This window comes from Hemicordylus capensis, chromosome 6, assembly GCF_027244095.1.
Source record: "Hemicordylus capensis ecotype Gifberg chromosome 6, rHemCap1.1.pri, whole genome shotgun sequence".
Classification (NCBI taxonomy): Eukaryota; Metazoa; Chordata; class Lepidosauria; order Squamata; family Cordylidae; genus Hemicordylus; species Hemicordylus capensis.
This window is the reverse complement of record NC_069662.1, coordinates 166,592,958-166,620,725: the sequence shown is the minus strand read 5'-3', so window position 1 is coordinate 166,620,725 and position 27,768 is coordinate 166,592,958. Positions and strand designations below refer to the sequence as shown.

General features: G+C 48.6%; 1 protein-coding gene across 8 annotated transcripts in view; it reads left to right on the top strand.

The window, feature by feature from the left end:
* The first annotated feature begins 335 nt into the window (after nt 1–335).
* The window catches only part of ALS2CL (ALS2 C-terminal like), a 70,311-nt gene continuing 42,878 nt past the window's right edge, over nt 336–27,768 (top strand). For 2 of the 8 annotated variants that reach the window (XM_053265392.1, XM_053265399.1), the window contains exon 1: nt 7,860–8,043. In XM_053265392.1, the coding sequence (XP_053121367.1) occupies nt 7,993–8,043 (51 nt within the window). In that variant the 5' untranslated portion in view covers nt 7,860–7,992. The other 6 variants (XM_053265393.1, XM_053265394.1, XM_053265396.1 and 3 more) reach the window with 6 other exon arrangements.

Here is a 27,768-nt window from a genome sequence, read left to right as displayed (position 1 = left end):
GGACATCAACTTCCTTTCTTCTAGTGAGGGATTTCCCAATGGATCTGTGCCTTTTAAAATCTGCACGTCTTTATTGTCACTTTGCCTTGCCAAAGGGCTAAACCTGCTTGCTGAACCCTTTGAGCCAATCAATCAATGAATGGCTCCTTGCCTTCATGTGCCCTGCTAGCTTCAAAAAAACAGGAATGTGCTGATAAAGGAAATTTAGGGAGGAAATGGAAACAAGCTTGATTTGAAGAGTGGTTGTCTTGTTTTTTAAAAAGAGGAATCTTTTTTTAAAAATTCAGATTTCTTGCTTTCAGTGAAAACTGGGCTCAGAGTAGCAGGATTTTACCAGGAGTCAAGGAAAAATGGAGGTAAAATGTTGCCATCTCAAACAGGCTAGGGGGAAAAATGAATGTGACTGAAATGTGTTCTGTTTGGTAAGAGTTTGTGTAAGTTCAGTCTACTGGTGGATCTGTAGCTGGTTTGCAGCAGATCAGCAAAGGATTTCTGACTCCAAATAGCTAGGGGTGTGCACGACTCAACTTATGTAATTCTATTTGAGGCTGAATCAAATTGCAGATCCGCTAACTGATCTGTCAAAAGCAGCTGGCTTGGTCAGCTGCCTCGATGAATCCCCCTGATTTGACCCGAATCTATCTGGGTAAATCCAGCGCCATTTTGAGGCCCATTTTGCTGGGAAAACGGGCCTCAAAATGGTGGGGAGAGCTGGTCCACCAGTTGGGATCAGAGGGTAGACCAACCCTCTGCTCAGGACTTGATGCATCAGCCCGCTTCGGAGAGCTGGTCTAACTGTGGATCCCAATTGGTAGACTCTCCCTGCCATTTTGAGTCTTGTTTTTTCCAGCAAAACGGACCTCAAAATGGCACCCGAATTGCCTGAATTGATTTGGGTTGAATTGGGGGTGATTCTATTGTACCCTGAATCTAGCCCCTTTTTTGGGGGGGGTAGAATAATCTAATTGCCCATGATTCGACCGAAATCAGATTTGTGGTCGAATCAGTTTGCACATCCCTACCAACAGCCTAAGGATTGCAAGAACAAAAGGTTTTTCTTTTCTTTTGCTAAATTAGACTGATGAAATGAAGAAAGTTTTGGGGGAAACCAGAAGTGGATTTCTCTGTGCAAGGACCGTGAGTTACTGCAAACACATTGATTCTAAGAGGGTGCCTGCCTGAGCTGCAACTACTCTGGCTGGTGGGCCTCGGGGTGCAAGTAAAAAAAAAAAAAAAAGGAACCTGCAAGCCTGAAGCCGGCCCACACTGGCGTAGAAGATTTGCCTGGCTGGATCAGCCCAGGGTCCATAGTCCAGCATTCTGTCTACCCATAGTGGCCAAGCCAAGTATTTTGAGAAATCCACAAGCAGAATATGAAACCAGTGCCCGGCCCTCCTCTGCTCAAAACTAGCATTCACAGGTAGACTGCCTTTGTACATGGCAGTCCTACTAACCTGTTGGGGCTAAACATTTGTCACAGGAATGTTAGCAGCACAAAGTCTTCAGAACTGCCCAGTTTGATAATGCCCAGAACTTTTCTGGATCTGCATTGGTGCCCATTACTACGAGGAAGGTTAACGACTGTGAATGGAGGGAGATTGAAACGTCTCCAGCTTGCATGGCCCCTTTCTCTTCTCTTATTTTCTTGAACTTTTGCATGGATGTCATTGTTAGTACTATTGCAAGCTGCCCTGAGGTCATTTTGGCCGGAAGGCAGGATGGAAATATCCTTAGTCAGATAAGTAAGTAAATGTTGCTGCCCTTGAATAAACTTAGCATGTTGTGCAGTTTGCAGTTTCTTGCACTGCTTGTTGATAAGGCTCACTTCCCCTCTCAAGATGGCACTTTGAATTCACTTTCCAAACCTGATTGCATGCCTAGGAACATACATGACTCCTTCTACGGAGTCAGACCATCCATCTAGATCAGTATTGTCTACCCTGATTGGAAGCGGTTTTCCAGGGATTCAGGCACTCAGGCCAGACAGTCTTGTAGGAACATAGGAAGCTGCCATATACTGAGTCAGACCACTGGTCTATCTAGCTCAGTATTGTCTGCACAGACTGGCAGCGGCTTCTCCCAGGTTGCAGGCAGGAATCTCTCTCAGCCCTATCTTGGAGATGCCCCCAGGGAGGGAACTTGGAACCTTCTGCTTTTCCCAGAGCGGCTCCATCCCCAAAGGGGAATATCTTGCAGTGCTCACACATCAAGTTTCCCATTCATATGCAACCAGGGCAGACCCTGCTTAGCTATGGGGACAAGTCATGCTTGCTACCACAAGGACCAGCTCTCCTACGTAACGTGAGAACAGCCCTGTTGGATCAGACCAAAGGCCCATCTAGTCCATCATCCAGCTTCACACAGTGGTCAACCAGATGCATCTGGGAAGCCTGATATTAAGAAGACAACACCCGCTCCTGTTGGTATTCCTCAGCACCTGGCGTTAAGGGGCAGGCCCTCTCTGATCCTGATGGAAAGATGTAGCTATGTAGCCATCGAGAGCCCTATCCTCAATGACAGGGTTTCTTAGCCTTGCACCCCCAGATGTTGTTGGATTACAACTCCCAGAATCCCCAAGCAAAAGCCACTGTAGCTGAGGATTCTGGGAGTTGTAGTCCAACAACATTGGGCAGCCCAAGGTTAAGAAACCCTGCTCTATGATATTTGTCAAATCCCATTTTAAAACCGCCTAGTTCTAGTCTGATGGCCGGTCTCTCCTACCCCTTCCTTGAGATGAGCTTTCCAGCCTGTTTGCCTGGAGGTGATGGTCTCGGTGAACTTGGTCTTGTTGACCTCCCTCATACAGATATTCTCCCACTGAGCTACACCCCCATCCCCTCAGGGGAATCTCTTACGGTGCTTACACCGGTAGACACCCATCCAAATGCAAACCAAGGTGGATGCTGCTTAACAGAAGGGACCACCTTCTGAGGCGACCATTTCATATCACCTCATGGGAGACCTGCCCTAGGTCCCGTCTATACTGGGAGGAGAGCTGGTCTTCTGGGAGCGAGCATGAATTGTCCCCTTTGCTAAGCAGAGTCTGTCCTGGTTTGCATTTGAATTGGAGATTACATATGTCAGCACTGTCAGATATTCCCCTTAGGAGATGGGGCCGCCTTGGGAAGAGCAGACGGTTCCCAGTTCCCTCCCTGGCATCTCCAAGACTCCTGCCTGTAACCTTGGAGAAGCCGCTGCCAGTCTGTGCAGACGATACTGAGCTAGATGGACCAACGGTCGGACTCAGTAGAAGGCTGCTTCCTATGTGCCTCTGCATGTTGACAACCTGATCCTAAGCTTATTTGCTGAGAAGCAAATTCCACACTGAGTTTAATGGGATGCATATCCCAGGCAGGTGGGATAACCGCCCTGAGCCATTTTTGGAAAGGGAGTATATAGATCAAATAAATAAGTGTACTAAGAACTGTGACAAGGTATATTGACAAGAGCATAAAATTGCAGGGTACTTTATATTTATATTTATATATAAATATTTAGATCCCACTTGTCAACCAAAGTTCCCAACGCAGTTTACATAGAAAAATAATAATCCATAAATAAGATGGTCCCCTGTCCCCAAAGGGCTCACAATCTAAAAAGGAACCTAAGGTAGACACCAGCAACAGCCACTGGAGTGATGTGTTTTGGGGTTTGGGGGTTGGATAGGGCCAGTTGCTCTCCCCCTGCTAAATAAAAGAGACTCTCCACTTGGAAAGGTATCTCTTTGCTCACTTAGCAGGTTCACCACTGCTAAGCAGGGTCTGCCTTGGTTTGCACTTGGATGGGATGGTAGGTATGAGTGTTGCAGTTTATTCCCCTCGGGGACCATCACTTCTGGAAGAACATCTGCCTTGCATACAGAAGGTTCCCGGTTCCCTCCCTGACATCTCCAGGTAGGGCTGGAAGAGACTCCTGCCTGAAACATTAGAGAGCCTAAATAAGGGTGCACTGGAGAGCACATAGCCAAGGGTTCCCCTGAAGCCTGGAGCTCATCCTGGGCTATGGCAAGATTAGGAACATAGGAAGCTGCCATATACTGAGTCAGGCCCTTGGTCCATCTAGCTCAGTATTGTCTGCTCTGACTGGCAGTGGCTTCTCCAAGGTTGCAGGCAGGAACCTCTCTCAGCCCTCTCTTGGAGATGCTGCCAGGGAGGGAACTGGGAACCTTCTGATGCTCTTCCCAGAGTGCCGGCTCCATCCCCTGAGGGGAATATCTTGCAGTGCTCACACATCAAGTCTCCCCTTCAAATGCAACCAGGGTGGACCCTGCTTAGCTAAGGGCACAAGTCATGCTTGCTACCACAAGTACATTCTCCGACTTAGGAATCTAGGACAAGTCTCTCTTTTCCAAACAAGATGCCAAGATTACAAACCCATCTCATCATCCCCACTGATCCCAAAGGCCCCACCCTCTCCCTGAGGCAGGCTGTGACATGGCGGTGAAGGGGATGCCCTCTGCATATTCTCAAAGGTGCTCTTTTTTTCTTCATTGCTTGCAGAATGTCTCTGTCTGAGCCTCAGTAAAACAAAACCCCACCACTCTGGCACTTCTGGGAGTTTCTGTGTGCAGCTCTGCCATGAGGGCTAGAAACTTGATATTTTGGGGGGCAGGGGTTGAGGTGGGGAGCTGAAATTCCCCGAATCGGAATGCCAGCCTGGGAGAATCCGACCAGGCCAGCCATTTTGGCCGGCTGGACTGATCGATCGCTGGAGCCTGGAGAGTTTGCTCCTCAGTGCCTCTCCAGGCTGCCTTGGGCTTGCCAGGGACTCGGCGTCCTGCATTAAAAACCAGGCTCCTTTCTCCTCGGGCCTCCGGGGAGAGGTCTCTCCTTACCTCGATCAGCTGGCTCCAGGCCGTCCGGGAGTAGCAGAGCAGCAGGGAAGGCGACCCCCCCAACTGGCACAGGGGATGCCGCGAGGGCTGGTCCCACGCCATCTTCTCCCTCCTCCTCCGCCTCCTCGGTGTCTCCCTCGTCCCCGCCGCTGTGCAAGCCGGAGGAGCCTGCTGGGCTGGGTGACGGATGGCTGGCCTGTCACCCTCCCCGACATCTGCCAGCCATGGCCGCGCACCCTCCTCTCCCGGCCGGGCGCTCTTCTCTTGCAGCCACGGAGGCGGCCCCGGGGAGCCATTAATTAATTCATTAGGCTGCCGGCTTCGCTTACAGGCAGCTCTGGGCCCGGGAGGCAGCCAGGAGCCGACGAGAGCTGTCCTCGCCCAGGCTGCAGTGGGGCGAGGCTGCTGGCCGGGAAGAGGCTGCTGCAGCCCAGACCTCACTCCCTCGAGAGCAGGGTGATTGACTTAGAGGAGACCTGTTAGCTTTGGAGCGGATGCATGTGATACGGCTCTTGGCTCCCTGTCTCTCTCCTCCTCCTCCACTCGATGGCACGGATGAGCCTGTGGACATGGGAATCGGGGCGGCCCTTCCATGGGGCGGGTGAGGCAGCCGCCTCGGGCAGGGGATTATTGCCTGCAGGGAGGAGAGCGGCTCTCTAGGGCCAGCCTGGCCCTGGCAAGAAGCGTGAGGAGAGGAGAGGAGAGGAGGCTGTTGGACACCTTCCCTCTTTCCCCTTCTGGGTGCCTCTTTCAGAGCTTTGGAAGGGGGCTGCCCTCCCCTGTAGGACTGTAGAGAGAGGCAGCACTTGGCCGCTAGCCTCAGTAACAGGCCACCCCTGATGGCAGGAGGAGGAGGATGGGAGGAGAGCTGGTCTTATGGTAAGGTAAAGGGTGCCCTTGAGTCGACTTTGCCTCCCAGCGACAACAGAGCCCTGGGGTTGTCTTTGGTAGAATACAGGAGCGGTTTACCATTGCCTCTTCCCTCACAGTATGAGATGATGCCTTTCAGAATCTTCCTATGTCGCTGCTGCCCGACATAGTACCAGTGGGGATTTGAACCGGCAACCTTCTGCTTGTTAGTCAAGCATTTCCCCACTGCACCAGGTGACAGTCTTGTGGTAGCAAGCATGAATTGTCCCCTTTGCTAAGCAGGGTCTGCCCTGGTTTGCATTTGAATGGGAGACTATGTATGTGTGCTATAAGATATTCCCCTTAGGGCAGACCTGCATAACATAAGGGCCGGGGCCCAGATCTGGCCCTCGGGGCCTTTTTTGCTGGCCCAGAGGTAGGAATATCCTGCTGCACCAGCAGGTGCCATGAAGCGCTCATGGTCTGTCCTGCTGACCACCAGCAGCAGCTGAATTAAGCTGGCTTCTTCAGAGCAGATTTTTCCCACCGTGGGCCGGAGCCCGCTGACATAATCCCCCTTCCCCCTCACCTTTCTCTCTGACTCCAACCCTCTGCCTCCTCACAGTCATTAATCTTTTTATTTAATGTATTTAAATGTAATAATTAATGTGCTGGAAATTGACTTTGGCCCCTGCCCAAGTCATGGTTGGTTCTGGCCCACTGAGGCATTTGTGTTGGGCACCCCTGCCTTAGGGGATGGGGGCCGCTCTGGGAAGAGCACCTACCTGCTTGCATGCAGAAGGTTCCCAGTTCCCTCCCTGGCAGCATCTCCAAGATAGGGCTGCGAGAGACTCCTGCCTGCAACCTTGGAGAAGCCGCTGCCAGTCTGTGTAGACAATACTGAGCTCGATGGACCAAGGGTCTGACTCAGTATATGGCAGCTTCCTAGGTTCTGGTTGAGACTGCTTCAACAGGCTCATCCTCACAGTCCTATTGTGATTGTCTGTGAGTAAAAGGCAAGGTAAGGTGAGGAGGAAGGAAGTGATTGTCATATGAGAGGCTCAGGCTGGAGGAGAGAGCACTTTCTCCTGCCTCATTCAACAGCTGGGTACAGCTGCTTTTTACTCACAATCACAAAATGAGAGCACAGCTCCTGAACTTGGGTGCATCTCTACCTTCCCGAAGATTGTGAGAACAGCCCTAATGAAGAGGTCTCTGCAGGCTTGTGCATAGTCGCTTCCCTAGTTCCCTGTGGTGAGTAACTCCTACCTCCAGGCGAACAGGCTGGGAAGCTCATTGAAACTGGAAGACCGTTGCTGATCTTTTGCTTTCCTTTTCTTCTAATATGGCGGGCGGGGTGGGTGGGTGGGTGGGTGGGGGGAGAGACCATTGGGCAAGGTTGCTCAGGGGCCATGAGAGCAGGACACACAATTCCGATCTGAATTAACCAGCCAAAAAGACATTTGACTGCAGGTCCCTGCGAGGGCAGAATGTGAGCAAACGCTGACGAGCCTGTATCAATGCTGCATTGCTGGACAGAGCAGGCTCTGGCAAACTCAGTCGGGGGGAAGAAAAGTTGACCGCCACACTGAATGAGCAACCTCTTTTATCGAGCAAGTAACTTTTACATTCTTACGAGTATCTGATAGTATAAACCACACTGCTTTAAAAAAAACCCCTATTTAAAGTTTTTTTAAATAGTTTTATTTTTAAATAGCCATTTAATTCGTGTGCCACTAATTGCCTTTCTTTCCCACGACCTCCCTTTTATCTATATTTAGATAACGAACTCCTTGAGGCAGGGACTGGTTTACCTCTTGCAAAGAGCTTGGTGCCTCTGGGGCTCTAGTTTTCCTTCGGACTCCAGCACACACGTCCAGGTGGTCGTGGTGTCTGCCTGCCTGGATGTATTCCTGCTCTTAATTCCCTAATGAACATCTGCCCTCTGAAGCTGGAAGGCCAGTGTGGCTTTCTGCCAGGACGGGCCGGTTTGGCTGCTTTTCAAGCAGTCTCCATGAGCGCCAGGAATGTGTTAGCAAGGCATGCTGGGACACAGGGATGTGGCTCTTTCGGGCTGGGACCCCGAGCGGGCTCCCCAGTGGAGTTTCGGCCGCCGCAGCAGCAGCAGAAACTGAGCGGCTTCCGTCAACAGCTGTTGCTGAGACATGTGAGTGGGAAAGGCATGTGAGCCGGGCAAGGCGAATTTCTGCTTAGGCTGAGATCTGGGAAAGGGCATATTAGGGCAGAGGTGGTGGTGTTTACAGAGCAGAACTAAGTGGAGCTGGGCTGCGGCTGACGCCGAGACGTGAATGATGGATGTTTTCCTTCCAGGAAACTCTCTTCTTCCAGGAGGGTGGCTGGTGAGCTTTGCTTATGGGCTAGCGAGAAAGGGTTTTGATCACTTTTTGAGGTGGGGCAGGGGTGGTGTGAATGGCGACTCCTGGAAACTTTAGCTCGGTGTATCTTTCTGTGGCTGTCAAAAACAGAAAGGAAAGTATAGTGGGAGGTGTCCAAAAGCTCGCCCAATAAGACTGCACAATGCATTTTGATCTTTTATGAGGGCTTCTGCAATTTCTCCTGTCTCTTACTCATTTCTTGGAGCAATGGAATAAGTCATTTTGATCAGGCAGCATCCTGGCCTTGTGGTAGCAAGCATGAACTGTCCCCTCTGCTAAGCAGGGTCTGCCCTGGTTGCATATGAAGGGGAGACTTGATGTATGAGTACTGCAAGATCTTCCCCTCAGGGGATGGAGCCGCTCTAGGAAGAGCATCTAGGTCCCAAGTTCCCTCCCTGGCAGCATCTCCAAGAAAGGGCTGAGAGAGACTCCTCCCTGCAACCGTGGAGAAGCCGCTGCCAGCCTGTGTAGACAATACTGAGCTGGAAGGACCAATGGTCTGACTCAGTGTATGGCAGCTTCCTACGTTCCCAACCTGTGGTACTCCGGATGTTGCTGAACTACAACTCCCATCATCCCCAGCTACAATATATTGTGGCTGGGGATGAGGGGAGTTGCAATTCATGAATATCTGGAGTACCACAGGTTGGGAAAGGGAACCCTTGTTGTAGGGCATCTCTGTTTTAGAGGGGGTTATATCACAAAAGCAAGAAAGAGTTATTGCTTTCAGTTTCTCCATTAAGGTCAATAGAAGGCGGGACATCCTCAGAGCAGAGGGCACTCCAGTGTGCAGTCCAGGCACACGGTGGATTTTTGAAAGCAGGGCTTCTGCGGCTTGGAGCCCCCCGGAACCTTCCCAAGCTGCAGGTTTCACCATGAGTTTACTGCAAGGCTTTACAGTGAGTCTGAAGTTGGGGGGGGGGATGATGCAAAAAGCGAATTTTTTAAACCCTGGATATAAATTGGGCTACACTCAAATGTGCAATGAAAAACCCAAATTGTGTGTAAATTGCTCCCTCATAGGTTAGATGGACTTGGGGGGGAATTTGGCCAATATGTGAACACACACCCTCTATTCCAGAGGAGATGCGTGCTAAAAGCCGATTGTGGAAAACTTCCAGCGGTTGGATTATCACTCCCATAACGCCCAGCCACAGTGAGCCACACAAGGCCATTGTGACCAGGGATGATGGGAGTTGTAGTCCAACAACATCTGGGGACTGAGTTTTGAAAAACCCCTGTGTTCAAGGATTGATTGATTGATTGAGCTCCTTTATTTACTGCCCTATATAAAATCTCAGGGCAGTTTACAATTTAAAGAGACAGCAACTAAAACCCCCGAATCATATAAAACAGATTAATAGTTCCATAAGTAAATACAACGTCCTAAACTAAAAGCCTGATGAAACAGGTGTGTTTCCAAAAGCCGTTTAAAAACAACCAGAGATGGGGAGATTCTGATTTCATTTGGGAGTGTGTGTCACAGAGCCTCAGGAAAACCCTAGAAAAGGCCCGTTTTTGGATCACAACCACTACTGGACCTCCCTCTGATCTTAATAGGTGGCAATGGGGTTCATGAAGGAAATTTACATCTCTACTAGTTTGCAGGAAAGCAGGAACCTATCATGGTACTATGTGGGCTAGAGTCATTAGTCCAGTTCAGACATTATGCTGTACGAGTGTACAGGTGTCTGTACACTTGTACAGGTGTTCATTATAAAAGTGGACCTGGATACAGGTCCTTCAAATGCATGGTACAGATAGGGAGTGCACTTCTGTACCTGCATTCAGCATAACATGTGAAAGTCTGCACCTGAGCACAGATCTGTACCTGTATACTCGTACGAGTGTTGGACATAACGTGTGAATGGGCCTCTTGCCAGTATGCTCTACTCTCCAGCACATTTGCCTGCTGTGGGATTGATCTGTTCTGTGCACAAGTTTCTCAAGAGTTGTGATGGTGGTTGTACTTTTGGCCACAAGATGTCACTCTTGCAGTGGCTCCAGAGTATGGCTCTTGGTAGGTAGAGAGACTACAGCTGGGATTGGACCTCGGGAATGCTTCTGAATTGAAATTATCCTCCTCCAAATTTCTCCATGTATTTTGGAGGTCGGTCTGTTACTAGTCTTATTTCTAAAGTGGAACTGATGTACTGGGAAGTCTCAATATATATATTTTAAGTATTGAAATGTCTCACTGTACATTCACAGTTTGCCACAGCTTTTGGTATTCCTTTTGCTGCCTGATGTGCACTGATAAAACACAGCAAACAAGTAGTTTTGCAGTGGCTGTGCATATGGATATATAAAGCGTCATTTTTAAAATTGCTTCTTAAGACAGTATAAGGGCGATGAAATATGCATTTCCCCACTGCAAAGTTTTTTCAATGACCTTCTTTAGTGTTTAAAAGTTTCACCTGAAACTTGATGGGAAATAAATCCCCAAAATATTCTTTTGTGTGGTGTGTGTACACACATACCTCTGCACATTCTTAGCATCAGTAAAACACTAAACAAAAAGCAATTTGATGCCACATTACACCAAGGTTGCCTTTTTGCACTGTTTTTGCAACAGAAAGCTTGAAAAGGAATAGAAGGAATTGAGAGCTGTAGCAAATTGACATGTTCCAGTTCTTGAATTCATTTTGGGAATTGTCTAAGTGAAACCACAGTTGAGGAACTTAGGGCAGGGCAGGAAGGAATTGTGGAACAACAAAGGAGTGGAATTTGGGGGTGGGGGGGTGGACTGTTCATCCCAAATTGCTACCAAAACCAGCCACACAGTGGCACATGCTTCTCCTCCTTCTCCAGGAGGCTGGATTGGATGACCTCCAGGGTTCTTTTGAACTCTAAAGTTCTAGGATTTTGTGACTTTATGGTATGCATGCATAATGATTATCCACAAATGACAAATGTGTAACTCTGTGCACACTTGCCTGGATTCTTGCTGAATCCAGTGGGACTTTCCTCTGAGTAGACAGTCCTAGTTAGGATTGCCATTTGCCAACCCTTCCTGACTGGCTCCAGGTACTGGCATCGATTTTTCCCTCCTTCCTGCTGTCTTGCCCTCCTGTGCCCAGGAAATGCCAGGAGCAACTCTGGGACTTGTAGGCAACAGATTGTATCGGGATGTACACATTGGTTTCTCTCCCTAGAGTCTCCCATTTTTTACCATACAAGCTTCCATGCCATGTGTGTCCTTCTGCATTCTCCTTTCTTTCTCCAGGAGGGTCTCAACTGGCAGCTGGCTCTCCAGGATGTTTAGCTGCAGCAAATCTTCCGGGATGCCACTTGTAGAGACATAGAAATAAATGTGCATAAACCAGGGCTTGACAAATCCCAGATGTAGGGAGCTTGAATCGCCCCTTTGCTAAGCCCCGATTTGCATTTCAGTGAGAGACTACACCTGTGAGCACTGTAAGATATTCCCCTTCGGGGATGGGGCTGCATGCTTGAATGGAGAAGGTCCCCTTGCATCTCCACTAAGAACCCCTGGATTAGGGCTTCTAATTCCAGACTTGTCAACAGAGCTGCTTAAAGACCAGGAGGCTATTCACATGATTGTGGAAAATCGTGAGAACCACCGGGCTCAGCTGCGAGCCTGGTGGTTCTTGAGCAGGTAACCCACTCAAGTAGCCCGCTCCTTAAACCGGGTTTGGGGGATCGTGTGTAGCCGGCAAAAGTGGGTCTCACTGATTGTGAGACTTGCCTCCAGGTCTCTGACTGCAAATATTTGTATACTGCTTTTACACAAAGGTCAAAGATGTTTGCATAGAAAAAATAAATAATAAAGTTGTTTCGCTGTCCCCAAGGGGCTCATTATCAAAAAAGAAACACAAGCAGCAAAGTAGACCCCAGCTGGTCTTGTTGTAGCAAGCATGAATTGTCCTCTTAGCTAAGCAGGGTCCACCCTGGTTTGCATTTGAATGGAAGACTACATGTGTGAGTGCTGTAAGATATCCCCCCCTTAGGGGATGGGGCCACTCTGGGAATAGCATCTTTAGGTTCCATGTTCCCTCCCTCCCTGGCATCTCTAAGATTGGGCTGAGAGAGATTCCTGCCTGCAACCTTGGAGAAGCTGCTTCCAGTCTGTGTAGACAATACTGAGCTAGATAGACCAATGTTCTGACTCAGTATATGGCAGCTTCCTTTGTTCCTATGATATCCAGAAGTAGAGTTAATAAGAATTTCCCATCACTAAGTTTGGTAACTTTGTCAAGTGTCCATTGTCTGGCTCCTAAATATTTTGAGGCTGACTACTAGATCCAAAGAAAACTGGTCAAAACCTGGCATAAACCTCTGCAAGCATGACCATCAGCTTAATCCTGTCGTTTTCTTGATGCTCATGGGCTCACAGGCTTGTGTCTTGCACTGGAGGATGAGACCCTGATGATGTTGCTGTTCTAATTTTTGTTTTGAGAATGTCCACTGAATTAACAGAAAGCTGCATGCACAGACATTTGGAATTAAAAACCCCCACAATAATTCTTCAGGTGAAGAACAGTAACTTAAACTAAACAAGTGCAATCTGACTTAATTTGTTTTAAAGTAGCCATCAAAAGAAGCCCACTCTGCAGTTACATTGCTATAGATTTGCTTTAAGGTACTGGTCTGCTATAGAGACCCTTTCTTGGACTGCTAAATGTCTTGCCTTCTGCAGCAGACAGGGAGAAAAGATCCTGATAACACAGCAGCGTGCAATCCCAGGAACCTGGACTTGACAGAACAGGCACCAAACTGCCAGTATCTCTCTGTCAGGAGGGGAAGGAGACCTCCTCTTTCAGTTTTTCCCTTGTTAAGTGTGAGTTCCTCTTTTGTGGGAGAGACTGGGGTGCAAAACAGTCTTAAAACAGTTGACTGAAGCAATCTTGACGGTTATCCAAAACAAGAAAGTGTATGTTACGCAAACAACATCAAGAAAGAAATGTCAGAAAACTGAACAGGGAGCGGACAGAAAAAGAATGTGGGGTGGAGGGAGGCAGAGAGAAGAATTCAGCGTACTGCACTGTATAAACATATCATCAGTAATCCTGCATTATCTCTCCTTTAGAGGTATGCACACATCTTAACTGGAAACCTGCAGGCTATTGTGGGTGGAAGGAAATAGGGGTGGGGCGAGGTGGAACATATACTTCCTGGAGTTGCTTTTGTGGCAGAGAGAGGGAAGAGGACCCCCTTCAACCTTTCTCCATTCCCAAAGCACTCATGGAACTGCAGGAGGAAGAGTTGAACTTGGATATGTATATGTGTTTGCATGAATGCCTGTACATGTGTACATTTAAAAAGCAAAGCTGCATATAGCTGCCCCTCACTTAAATGTAGGGTACAGATAGGAAGCATACTCTTCTACAAGCCCTGAATATCTATCTATCTATCTATCTATCTATCTATCTATCTATCTATCTTAGATGTATCCATCGCTAATCCCATGCGTGGCAGCTCTTGCGAGAGTTCAGGAGCAGAAGCAGCATGGTGATTGGGCAGTGGGGGTTCCATATGCAGATAGGGATGAGGAGCCTGTGATGGTTAAGGTCAGCCACACATGGGATTAGCAGTGTGGTGATTGGGCAGTGGAGATTTCATATGCAGATAGGGAGGAGGAGCCTGTGATGGTTAAGGTCAGCCACAAATGGGATTAGCGATGAGTACATCTAAGAGAAATAAATAATAGATAGATATACAAGGATATTGGGCAGTGGTCTGCAAAGAGAGGGATTGTGAAGGAGGAAAGAGCCCCTTCAGGAGAAGGAGGCTGCCGTTGTGTGGATTAGATGAGGAAACAAGATGAACAAGATCTGTTAACTCAGGGAGGGAGGGAGAGAAAAAGAAAGAAAAAAAAGGAGGGGAAGAAAGACAGGGGGGAAGAGCGAGTGGAGGAGATAGAGAGAGAGAAAAAGGAGGGAGAGGAAGAGAGAAAGAATGAAGGGTGAGGGACAGGCCCGGGCCTGTCAGTGACCTGAGGGGATCGAGCGGCCATGGTGGCAGTGAGGAAGGACCTGGTCAACTGCTGCTGCTGCTCCTGTGGGGAGCAGCAGGGCTTGGGTGAAGGTGGGGATAGGGGGCTGCAGCTTGGACGACAGGCGCCAGCAACGCTGCAGCAGTGACCAAGAGGGGTGAGGGGGTGGAAGCAACCGGATGGAGGAGGAGGAGCAGGAGTGCAGCTCAGGTGAGGGTGGAGAGATCTTTGTGAGGAGGGCTGTGGCAGGGGGTGAGGGGAGTACTCAAATACTAGCACGCAGATGCTCTGTGCAGGTTAAGCAAGTAATATATGAATAACTGTAGCCTGATTCAGACGTGATGCTGTACAAGCATACAAATTTCTGTACACTTGTACACGTGTTTGTGGGAATGACTGTACCTACTACTATTACTATGACGATGAGTATTTATATACTGTGCTTCAACCAAAGTTCTCAAAGCAGTTTTTACAGAGAAAAATAAATAATGCATGAATAAGATGGTCCCCTGTCCCCAAAGGGCTCACAATCTAAAATGAAACATCAAGGCAGATACCAACAACAGCCACTGGAGGGATGTTGTGCTGGGGCTGGGTAGGGCCAGTTGTTCTCCTCCTGCTAAATGCAAGAGAATCACCACTTTGAAAGGTGTCTCTTTGCTCAGGGCCAATTTAAAAAGTGGACCTGGATCCAGGCCCTTCAGATGCATGGTACAGACAGGAGGCCTACTGCTATTCTTGCCTTCAACATCAGTGGTGGAGGGAGGCCAGGGGCGGCCTGTGTTGGGCCATCACTGCGGCCTCCCTCATCCTGCTCAATACATCAGATGTCAGATGCAGGAGGCATGTTGGGGTGGTGAGGCGTGGTCCCTGAGGGGCGGCGGCCCGGGTTCTCTGCACCCTGTTGCTCAATTGTGGCTCCGCCCCTGTTCAACATAACATGTGAATCACTGTACCTGTGTACACTGTATACTTTTTTGTATGAGTGTTGAACATAACTTGTGAATGGGCCCCATGTGCATACAGAGCTGCATGTACATACACTGTGAACAGACTGTTCCGTGCATGCACATGTGAATACGCTAATAGTGAAGTGAAGAATAGGGACTGCTGGTAAATCTGTGGACGTATCCAAATAGCCATCAGTACTTGCACTTACAGCCTGTTCTGTCAGTAGTTTGAGTGTCTCAGTTCTAGCCAAAGTATGGAGCTGTAGTGACCTGGGATCTGGAGCTGTAGTAATCCCAAGGCTCAGCCGGTCTTTACTGTCCTATTCCTATAATGCAGGTACAAAGTGCCTTCCAGGCCTTTCCCAAGTATTTATTTATTTTTATTTTTGCTTTTATTTTTATTTTTATTTTTAACACTTAATTCCCACTTTTCCTGCAAGGAGCTCAGAGGTTATGTTTATCCTCACATGGTTATGGTTATGTTGGTTATGGTTATGTACATGGTTATGTTTATCCTCACAACAACCCTGTGAGGTAGGCTAGGCTGAGAGATACATGACTGGGCCAGAGTCACCCAGTGAGTTTCATGGTTAAATGGGGATTCGAACTCAGATCTTCCTGGTCCTAGTCCAACACTCTAACCACTACACTATGCTGGCTCTTGTATGGCATGAAGGATGTGCAGGTTCACACACCCCTCATTACAGGGAGGGTCGATTATTTCAATGCTTTGTTGTCTCCCCCCGCCACAATGTCCAGGCATCCTTAGAGCCTCCCCCCGCCCCGCAACCCAGCAGAATCCAACAATCCTCCAAACTCCCTGTCCAGACTGTGTGTAGGAATACTGCAATGCCCTTTAAGAGGCGGTGCCTGCTTGCCTGCCTGCCTTGCGGCTTGTGTGTGGAGCATGTGCGTGTCCCCATGTGTGGGTTTTGCTTCTTTTGGCTTAATCGGTCTGGATGCAGACTGCTAGGATGGCGCGGTTTCCTGCTTCTTGGTCCCAGAAAGCAGCCAGTAGAGAGTGCTCAATTTGCTGAATTGAGGCAGGGCTGAATTCCTCTGCAAGGTCATTCCCTGTTCTCAGTGGACCGGCTGTTCCTGTTCACTGACCGGACACGGTTCCTTCAGCTCTTCGCACTGCCAGCTGCCCCCTCTGCCCTTTTCCCGGAGGAAGAGAATCAAACTGCTGTCAGTGCAGCGGGGCGACTCTCAGAGCTTGCTTTGAGGACCCAGAGCAAGGGGGGGGGGGTTGGCGTGGGATGGGAGCAGGGCAGGGGCCTTGCAGTTCTGTCCACATTTCCATCTGGGAAGTGCTGTAAGGTATGTCTCAGTCAGGATCAGTGGTCCTCTAGTCTTGTCCATCTGTGTGAGGCATGAGCTTTGTTCTGGGCGGCAGTATCGAGGCACTGTGTGCATACCTGCATTCTGAGTGGGGCCTTCCTGATTCAACCTGAGCGGAATCTAAAATGAACTGAGCAGACATCCAAAAACTTGTGAGCATGCGCATGCTTTAGAGGGAACAGTGGTCAGGATGTACAGTAGGATACTGGATGCTATACTTCTGTTTGGGGATGGGCTGTAACTCAGTGGCAGGGCCCTAGTTTTTAGGGGGGGGAGTCCCCAGTCTTATCCCTAGCAGCATCTCCAGGTAGGGATGGGAAAGACCCCTGCCTGAAACTTTGGAAAGCTGCTGCCAGTCAGTGATGACAATACTGAGCAAGAAGAACCAAGGGTCTGACTCCATAGAAGGCGACTGCTTCCTGTGTACATATGAAGCGATTTACTTGTGTGGGAAGGAATTGATGCACATAAATTGGCAATACCTTGTGAAATTTTCAGAAATAATGCCCCAGCTTTGACGTTTTATGAGCACGTGGCCTGGAGTTTTGCTCTGACAGAGGTGCTGAGGATTCTCTCTCTCTCTCTCTCTCACTTCTGTCCCATCCTATGTCCCAGTTCATACTTCGTACTGGCAGGACGGCCCAAGAATGTTTAGTCGTAGGTGCTTTGTAACGCCAAAGAGGAGCGGTGTGGTCTTGACGCCTGTGAGAGTATCAGCAAAAAGAAAAGAACTTTGGTTAGTGCTCTCCACAATCCCATGAAGCAGAAGGAAACAATGAGAGGCTTTTGCAACGACCACTGCTGCTGAGGAGAAAAGAGGTTCCGCATTCTTTGAAAACTGGTGGCTTGCCTTCAACCCACAGTAGGGCTTTTGTCTAGACGGCTGTCGCATGGAGGGTTAGTAGAGCAGGAGTGGAGTTGTGTGGGCAAATGCTAGTGTTTTAATTCCCTTGCAGAAATTCAGGTTTTCTCTCTTTGTTGTAAAAGGTTAAGTGTGTCGTCAAGTTGATTTCGACTCCTGGCGCCCACAGAGCGTGGCTTGCCAACATTTCATTGCCAGAATGAGGGACACAAGTTTTTTTGGGGGGGGGAACGGCTGGGGGGGGACAGGAGGTGTATGCCATGGTAATCAAGAGCCTCAGTATCATTGACATATATGCAACTGAATTATATGCTATTAAATAAAGCCAGCATTGTTGTTATTTAGAACATATTCAAGTTATACCACTTTTCAACCAAAAACTTCTCAAAATAAGAAGCTGTTTGCTCCACCACCAAAATGAGGGACAAATGCTGTCCCTATAGGGACCAACAGTTCATCCCTGAAATGAGGGACGTCCTGCATAAGGAGGAACAGATGACAACCCTATACAGAGCCCTGTGGTTTTCTTTTGGTAGAATACAGGAGGGGTTGACCATGGCCTCCTCCCGCGCAGTATGAGATGATGCCTTTCAGCATCTTCCTGTATCGCTGCTGCCCAATATAGTACCGGCAGGGATTCAAACAGGCAACCTTCTGCTTGTTGGTCAAGCGTTTCCTCACTGCGCCATTAAGTGGCTTCTTTTTGTTGGGGTGTTCTTCAATATTCCAGGTGATTAGCAGTCTAAACTGTGGAGCCCCTGGTTCCAAACTAGCATCTGCCCTTCATGCAGCCCCAGAGGCTGTTGGACTACATCTCCCGTCACCCCTGCCATCATGGCCTTTGTAGCTGGGGATGATGGGAGTTGTAGTCCAAAAATATCTGGGGAACCAAGGCTGAGAATACCTGCTTGAAAGGATCTGTGTCGAAACCCTGATTGAGACCTCTGAGATCTGCAGCCACTTGAAGCAGATGGACCAATGACCTGGCTTTGATATACAATGGTGTTGTTCATAAAAAGGTGCTGAAGTATCTGGTCACATTGAGGCTACGTTAGACATGACTAAGCCCCATGGAAATTAATGGGACTTAATCTACTCATGGCGAATTTGTCTCGCTGATTTCAATGGTGCTTAGTCCTGGCATCTCCAAGATGGGGTGAGAGACACTCCCGCCTGCAACCTTGGAGAAGCCACTGCCAGTCTGAGTGGGATGGACCTATGGTCTGACTCAGTATATGGCAGCTTCCTATCTCTAGGCTTCCCACTTATTAAAAAAAAAGGAAGAAACAAAACCTGCATCATGGGAAAATTCAACAGGTGAAGTTTCCCAGTTCCTTCACCTGCATGTTGAACTGCTGTCTGTTGCACAACTGTTGGTGGTCATGGTCTAGAAAACAATGGTGGCAATCCTGTACGTCTCCACCCCACTGTAGGAATCATGCACCCGGGGGCATGTGTGGTGCTAGCTTGAAGATGTGGCTGTCCCAAGAGGCCAGAGCTTGTGGAACTCTCTGCCACAGGATGTGGAGACAGCCAACAACCTGGATGGCTTTAAGAGGGGTTTGGAGAACTTCATGGAGGAGAGGTCTATCCACGGCTACTAGTCGGAGGGCTACAGGCCACCTCCAGCCTCAAAGGCAGGATGCCTCTGAGTACCAGTTGCAGGGGAGTAATGGCAGGAGAGAGGGCACGCCCTCAACTCCTGCCTGTAGTCTTCCAGCAGCATCTGGTGGGCCACTGTGCGAAACAGGCTGCTGGACTAAATGGGCCTCCTTGGGCCTGATCCAGCAGGGCTGTGTTGATGTGCTGATGGGATGCAGAAATGGCTCTAGTGAAGCAAACATTTTCCAGTCACATTTTAGGGTGGGTCACGTGTCCACAGGCATAGCTGAGTTACTCCACACTGGAAGCTGTTTGGAGACCATTTGAAAAGCACTAGAAGGCTTGCATTCCTTCCATCCCAGAGGACTGGGTTCTGAATTATCGGGAGTAGCACCCATCCATTTGTGACCCGTCTTTTCCTTCTGTGGGTGGTTTCTAGATTTGGTAATAGTCACACTCAGCTTACTCATGTGTGGCTTTCAGCTTTCGGTTCCTTCCATGCACAGTGTTTGTGGTGTCCCTGTGGGGGGAAAATGTAGAGGAAATAAAGGAAGCAAGATCCTCAGCAAGCTGTGTGTGGGCCAATACCAGAACTTAATTTTAGACATGCTCCAAATATGGCCTTTGGCCATTGTGGCTGGGGATGATGGGAGTTGTAGTCCAGCACCATCTGGGGACCCATGTTTGAGAACCTTGGACCTATAGAGCCATGCTGGGGAAGGGGGAAACTGCTTGTTTCTGAAAAGCTGCTGGAAGAGAATATTGGACGATTTGCAATTTCTGCCTGTGGTTGTCCATTTGCACATGCAAGAAAGCACTAGGTATTCCACCAAGCATAAGAATGTCAGAAGAGCTCTGCTGGATGAGGCCAGGGATGAGGCCCAACCAGTCCAGCATCCTGCCTCCTGCCATGGTCAACCAGGTGCTCTTGGGAAGCCCACAAGTGGGGAGAAGAGAGAATCCGTCCCCTCCCACTGGTATTTCCTAGTGCCTGGTGTTCAAGGGCATGACATCTCCGATCCTGATGGAAGTATATGGCTACCAAGGCCAGTAGCCATGGAGAATCTAATCTCCTTTTAAAAACTCTCTAGATGAGTGGCTGCCACCACATCCGTTGGCTCAGAGAGAGAAGAGCTGGTCTGGTGGTAAGGAACAATGCGCCGTCCAGTCTGTTTCGACTCCTGGTGCCCACAGAGCCCAGTGGTTTTCTTTGGTAGAATAGAGGGGGGTTGACCATTGGCTCCTCCCGCACAGTATGAGATGATGCCTTTTGGCATCTTTCTTATCGCTGCTGCCCGATATAGTACCAGTGGGGATTCGAACCGGCAACCTTCTGCTTGTTAGTCAAGCATTTCCCCACTGCACCACTTAAGGCACGGTCTTGTGGTAGCGAGCATGAATTGTGCTAGTGAGAATGCACTGTCCCCTTTGCTAAGCAGGGCCCACCCTGGTTTGCAAAACCCTGCAAGATATTCCATTAGGGGGGTGGGGCCACTCTGGGATGAGCACCTGCGTACTTGCACGCAGAAGCCTCCCAAGTTCCCTCCCTGGCAGCATCTCCAAGACAGGGTTGAGAGAGACTCCTGCCTGCAACCCTGGAGAAGCCGCTGCCAGTCTGGGTAGGCAATCCTGAGCTAGATGGACCAAGGGTCTGACTCAGTAGAAGGCAGCTTCCTACGTTCCTGTGTTCGTAACAAATTCCGTTGTTTAATTACATGTCGCGTAAAGAAGCATTTCCTTTTCTCTGTCTTGCTTCTCCCAGCATTTTGCTCCAACATCTCAAGCATTTCGCTTCAAGCAAAGCAATTGCACTCCTAAGGTCTCACACCTTTTCTGGTGGTTGTGGGGGGGAGTGTCAAAGGTCCCAGCCTGAACCCATATCACCCCAGGTCCTCCTCCTGAAATCCTGGCCCTCTGCTTGACCTCCCAGGTCTGTGGCATGTGCCCCATGTCCCCAGAGAGGACACCTGGCTCCCAACCGGTTGAAAGTGGTGACTGAATGGGAGAGCTGGCTTCTCTCCGCCCTTGTGCTCAGCAAGGTTGCATAAGAGTGCTTGGGGCTGGCTGTGCATGTGTCATCCAGGAAGCAGCAGGCTTGGATCTGTGTTTGAACCCAGAGGGAAACTTGGCTGTGGCCTAGGAGGTTAATGACGGTGGGTGTGGCGTGGCGTCCGCAGCTCTGAGCACACTCGTTCAGGAAAAGGCTGCCCAGAACGGCTCGGAGGCAGTAGCAAGAACCCCACGGAGAAAGGATGGTGGAGTTTACAAAAGGTGAGACTTCTGAGTTTGTTCTTTCCAACCGCTAGAATCTGAGCCGTCGACAGCAGGCTGGAATCCATGGGTCCCTCGGTGAAAGGGTACCATCTCTGTCCATACATAGCGTCGCCCTCTTGAAAGCAACAGGGCTGGAAGGACTTCAAGCCCTGGCTCAGCCTGCTTCCTGGGAAGAAAGAGTGCCTCGGAGCATGTAGTTCTTGCTCACCACGGAGGAGCTGCAGTTTCCGCAGTGTGAGAGATGCACCATCCGGGATGCAGGGGCCAGGCAGGCTGGAATACCTCCGGACTTTGTTTGTTTATTTATTTACATTTGTATCCCACTCTTCCTCTGAGGAGCTCAAAGCGGTTTACGTGGTTATGTTTATCCACACAACAACCTTGTGAGGTAGGTTAGGCTGAGAGATCCATGACTGGCCCAGAGTCACCCAGTGAGTTTCATGGTTGAATGGGGATTAGAACTCGGATCTTCCCGGTCCTAGTCCAGCACTCTAACCACTACACTACGCTGGCTCTCTGTAGGCTTTCTCTGTAGACTTTGTAGGCTCTTTGTAGACTTTCTCTCTCTTTTTTTAGGGACTGTTTAAAAACCAAATGTTCTGTTTTGACTGATTTTTAAATGGGGTTGCTGCAGTGAAAGAGTTGCCTTAAAAATAGTCTGTTTTAACTCTCCAGAACTGCTTTGGGATTTCTGAGTAAACTTCCACAGGGTCGTGCCACAAACCTTGCAGATAGTTTGCAGGGGAAGAAAAGGGTTTGCCCTTTTGTGATAAGACTGTAGACTGAAGTGATAAGACTGTAGACTGAAGGGAAGAAAGTCCTGGGTCCAAATGTTAATGGTCACAGACTGTTTACGAGGGCCTTTTCAAGAAAGGAAATTGGATTATTGACTGTGGCCACTGGTTTCTCCTGGGACTGTTGGTTGAAGGAAGCCTGTTTTCTCCTTACTGTAAACAGATGTCTGTACAGCTGAGGCTCTCTATCTTAGGTCCCCAGATATTGTTGTACTACAGCTCCCATCATCCCCTGCAACATTGGCCTGTGAGAACCCTTGCTGTACAGACATATGCATTTAGAACAGAAGAGGAGCCAAAATCCAGCACCCGGCTGCTTCCCAAGTTCCCATGGTGGCCAACTAGATACTCCTAGAGGCCCATGACAAGGGTATGAAGAACCCTCACCACCTGCTGCCCCCTCCCAGCAGCTGGTATTCAGAGGTAGGCTGCCTCTGAATGTGGAGGTTCTATATTTATATCCATGATGGCTAATGACCACTATAGACCTCCCTGGCTATAGACCACTATAGATGGATATGCACTTGCCTGTCTCCTGCTTTAAAGCCATAAAAGCGAGTAGCTCTCGCAATATCTTGTGGCAGAGAATTCCATATGTTAACTAGGTGTTGTAAGAAGAAGTCCTATCTCTTGTCTGAATTAACTGCTTTCTGGTTTTTATGGGGCGACCTGGAATTGAGTATTCTTGGAGAAAAAGCGAAAGATTTTTCTGTGCTACCCAAGAAGACAACCTCAGGGCTCTGTGGTTGCCAGGAGTTGACATCGACTCGATGGCACACTTTACCCATAATTGTATCTCTCCTTTGGTCAAACATCTATAAATATTCACGGTAGTAGTAACTGTACCTCTAAGCATCTTCCTTGCCACTTGGTAAGGCAATGTAGATGACCAAGCTACATTAGAAAGTCCACCCTGGGACAGTTTGGCTGTGGGGCTCTCGAGATGTCCAGATCTTAAAGCTATTGTGCAAAGAACCTCTCTGGATTCAAGGTCGAATTGACTGGGATTCTCCAACTTGGGTCGTCCCCCCCGATGTTGCTGAACTACAACTCCCATTACCCCCAGCTGTAATGGCCAGCTGTTGTGACTGGAATGGTGGTTGCTGTCGTCCAACAACATCTGGGGACCCAAGTTGGAGAATCTCTGGATTACATGGATGAAAGATCTCTGAACTGTGGCTCTTGCCACAGATGTAAGATCAGGTAGGGGTTTTCAGGGATCAGGTAGGCTCCATGTTTTCCATTCCCCCCCCCCATCCTTTTTTCCACAGGATCAGGCAAGGGATTCCCACCTTTCTGGACTGTTAGATTGTGGCGTTTGGGAAGCTGGGTGATAACAGCATTGCAGAGGAAAGTTTTCTTTTGAGATGGTTCAGTAGAATCAGGGGGTCTTTATATTTATTTCCTAGATGTTGTTGGACTGCAGCTGCCATCATCCTTTGGCCATTGTGGATGGGGATGATGGGAGTCGTAGTCCAACAACATCTGGGGGCCAGCATTCGAGAACTCCTGCGGCAGATGTATTCTGATCTGGTTCTCTCTGATCCTTGTGTTTGAATTGGAAAAGGATTTCCTGTAGATTAGATTGTATAGTGACGTGTGTGTGTGTGTGTGTGTGTGTGTGAGTGTGACTTTCTCTGGAGTCATTTGCTCCGCAACCACCCCTCTTGCTCAGGTCGTCGTCCTGCTGCATAGCTGATCTCCAGTTTTCCATCCTGATCACAACACGGATAGCTCAGCCAAATCCCAGGACTGCTGCCATGAATCAACCTGGCATTCGCCTATAGCTTGAACTCGGGTGTTTTTCCTTAGCAGAGTATGGCGGGACCTTGCCTGTGTTGAAAAGTCTCCCTTGAATGAATGAAAGAAGCCTTTAAATGTGCAGGGAGCAGTTTTCTCCTGGGGCTGGTAATCACAGAAGTCTGTCGTCCAACAGTTTACGGCGTAAACAGATGCCAGGGAAGTTAGTCATAGTAAGGAGTGGCATTCCTGGAACCGGCAGCGATGCAGGTGGGAAGGCAGAACTGAGAGAATGCTTGCTCAGCCCAGAGGTTCCTAACCTGGTGTCCCAGATGGTGCTGGATTACAAATCCTATCACCCACATCCACAATGGCCAGAGTAGTCCAACAACATCTGGGGGCCCAAGGTCAGGAACCCCTTTCTAGATTACTATTTATTTGCAGAGAGTTGTCTCTAGATTTCTAGAGGAAGAAGTCTTGGTGTTGTGGTAAGTAAATAATTGTGTCGACTCCTGGTGACCACAGAGCCCTGTAGTTGTCTTTGGTAGAATACAGGAGGGGTTTACCATTGCCATCTCCGGCGCAGTATGAGATGATGCCTTTCAGCACCTTCCTATATCGCTGCTGCCCAATATAGGTGACTACAAATATATATTTACTTGGCACAGTCCGGGAAGCACACCGACGGGGATTTGAACTAACAGCCTCTCGATCCCTGGGTAAGCTGCTTCCCTGCTGCGCCTCCACAGCTGATGGTCTTGTGGTAGCAAGTATGAATTGTCCCCTTTGCTAAGCAAGGGTCACCCTGGTTTGCATTTGAATGGGAGACTTGATGTGTGAGCGCTGCATGAGATTCCCCTCAGGGGATGAAGCTGCTCTGGGAAGAGCAGAAGGTTCCCAGTTCCCTCCCTGGCATCTCTAGATAGGGCTGAGAAAGACTCCTGCCTGCAACCCTGGAAAAGCTGCTGCCAGTCTGTGCAGACAATACTGACTTAGATGGACCAATGGTCCGACTCAGTATAAGGCAGCTTCTTATTTGTAGATAAATGCTAAGGTGGTAATAATAAATAAATTCGTGTAGGGAGCATTAACAAATGTGTCCCCACCCACCTGCTGCTGAATGTGGTACGGTGAATTTTACCCATTTATGGAGCAGGTCTAAACCAGATCGGAGATTTTAGGAAGGAAACACTGTTCACTATAGACCAGAGTTTCCAGGTTGTCTTAAATTCAAACAAATGTATTAGTTCTTCAGGGAAAAGAATGGGGGTGGGGGGAATTCCATCCTTCCATGATTCATCCATTTCATGCACAAATGACTCACATTCAGGGAGACTTGAGTGCAAATCACCACTCGGCCAGGATGCTGCGAAAGAGTTTGCCCTGCTAACTGGGCAAAGAGGCACCTTTTACCGTGGTGATTCTCTTTATTTAGCAGGGGGAGAGTAACTGGCCCTATCCACCCCCAGCACAGGACCTCCAGTGACTGTTGCTGGTGTGTGTGTTATGTTTCTTTTTAGAATGTGAGCCCTTTGGGGACAGGGAGCCATCTTGTTTATTTGTTATTTCTCTTTGTAAACCGCCCTGAGCCATTTTTGGAAGGGCGGTATAGAAATTGAATTATTATTATTATTATTATTATTATTATGTCAATCACCATCTCTCAGTCGAATGTCCCTTGCAGGGCTGTTGTGAGGACAAAAGGGGAGAAAACAGACCATGTACATTCTTGGAAGGAAGGGTGGGTTAAAAGGTATCTAAAATACAAAGCTAGCATTCTGGACAGGCAGATAGGAAGATATTTAGAATGATTATTATTAAAAACAAAAGTATCTTTCTTAGCAATGGGAAAGCTTTACCTGTTGGATTCCTGCCACCATGCAGCTCATTGCTGAAGAAAGCAAAGCAAAGTATCCTTGTTACTTTAAAATCCCCGCCAAGCTACAAAGCTCCCTGGGTAACGTTGGGTCAGGCATTCTCTCTTTCTGTTTGACCTGCCTACCTCACAAAGTTGTTGGGGAGACAAAATGGGAGGAAGGACCATGCATGTTACCCTGAGCTGCTTGGAGGAAGGTTGGGTCATGGCTCAGTAGCAGAGCACCAGCCCAATCTCTGGCAGCGCCTCCAGTTAGGACTGGGAAAGACCCTCACCTAAAACTTCAGAGAGCTGCTACCAGTCAGAGTTGACCATGCTGAGCTCAGTGGACCAAGAGGCTGACTCAGTAGGAGGCAATTTCCTTTGCACCAACCCCTGTTGGGATCAGGGGCCTAGAGCACCTTCCTTATGAGGCAAGGCTACAACACCTGGGGCTTTTTAGTTTAGAAAAAAGACGACTGCGGGGAGACACGATAGAGGTCTATAAAATCATGCATGGCGTGGAGAAAGTGGAGAGAGAGAGATTCTTTTCCCTCTCACACAACACTAGAACCAGGGGTCACTCCATGGAATTGATTGCCAGGAGGTCTAGGACCAACAAACAGAAGTACTTTTTCACACAACGCATGATCCACTGGTGGAACTCTCTGCCTCAGGATGTGATGACAGCCAACAACCTGGATGGCTTTAAGAGGGGTTTGGATGACTTCATGGAGGAGAGGTCCATCAATGGCTACTAGTCGGAGGGCTGTGGGCCACCTCCACTCTCAAAGGCAGGATGCCTCTGAGTAACAGTTGCAGGGGAGTAATGGCAGGAGAGAAGGCACGCCCTCAACTCCTGCCTGTGGCTTCCAGCAGCATCTGGTGGGCCACTGTGCGAAACAGGATGCTGGACTATATGGGCCTTCTTGGGCCTGATCCAGCAGGGCTGTTCTTATGTTTCTTATGTTTCTTAAGCCTGAATCCAGGCTTCCCCTGTCCTGGCCTGACACACTCCCCACAATGATAACAAGGGCTCTTTTCAGAATAATCCAATAATAACATTTCTTTCTGCCATGCAAGAGCAAAGGAGACACCCCAGCAAAGAAGGAAGTGACATCTCAGGCTTGGTTTGCCATTGGCCAAGGGGTTTCCGACCCTGGGTCCCTAGATGTTGGATTACAACTCCCATCATCCCCCTTCAGCCATTTGGGATATGATGGGGATTGTAATCCAGTGACATGTGGGGATGCAATGTTGCAGAGCCCCTTCATTAGCCCGAATGTGTCTTTAGAGCCAGGACTCACCCTTTCCTGGAAGGGTTTGCTTTATTCTAGTTATGTGAATATGAATGAAGGTACTCCGTGTATGCTCAGAGACACTCTGTCCTCCGTTGTTTCACATCTTTCCAGGCCAACATGTAGCATTTAGAATAAACCCCGAGACATAAACTGTTTCTTGAGTTTAAGCCCAGGTGAGGTTAATCAACCTTGCAGGGAAGTCCTATGTTGATCCATTTTTGAATGCAAGCATTAAACTGGTGGGAATCTGTTCTAAATGAAATGGGTCGATGTGGTCCTGTGAGTTAAGGAAGGAAGCTGAGAAATTCATATGATTTCACAGCAGGCAGAATTGTTGGGTCAAGAGCTGGGATAGTATAGTGACTGTGCTATGAACTGGGAAATGTCCATCTCACTTCTTCCATGACCTCGTTAGAGCCTTGTTCAGGCATTGGCCATGTTCACACAAGCATTCAAATCTAGGTTTAATGTGGGTTACCAACATTAGTGTAATAGAGTGAATCCATGCCGGGGTGGCTAATGGCCTAAGACAAATCCTACCTTGGCACAGGTTCACACAATCGTGCAGGTTGGTAACCTGCATTTAACCTACATTCAAACAATTGTGTGAACCAGGCCATTATGTTGTATGAGTGTACAGATAGCTGTATACTCATACTTTGTGTGTGAATGACTGTACCTGTGTTCTCGATAAAAGGGAACCTGGTTACCGACACCCTGAAACACAGGATACAGATAGAAAGTGTACTGTTGTACCTGTATTCAACATAATGTATGGATCTCTTAACCTGTGGTTATCTGTACCTGTATCTACACCTCCTTTAGCTGTGATTATTTTATGTGTACCTGTGTACACTCATCATACAAGTGTTCAGCCTAATGTCTGGATAGGAGTTAGGTGGCCTTAGGTGGAGAGAGTTGTGGCTTGCTTCAGTCATGCATCTGCAGCAAGTGGATAATTCTGGCATGTGGATAAAGGTGATCCAGTTGACATAGTATACTTGGACTTCCAAA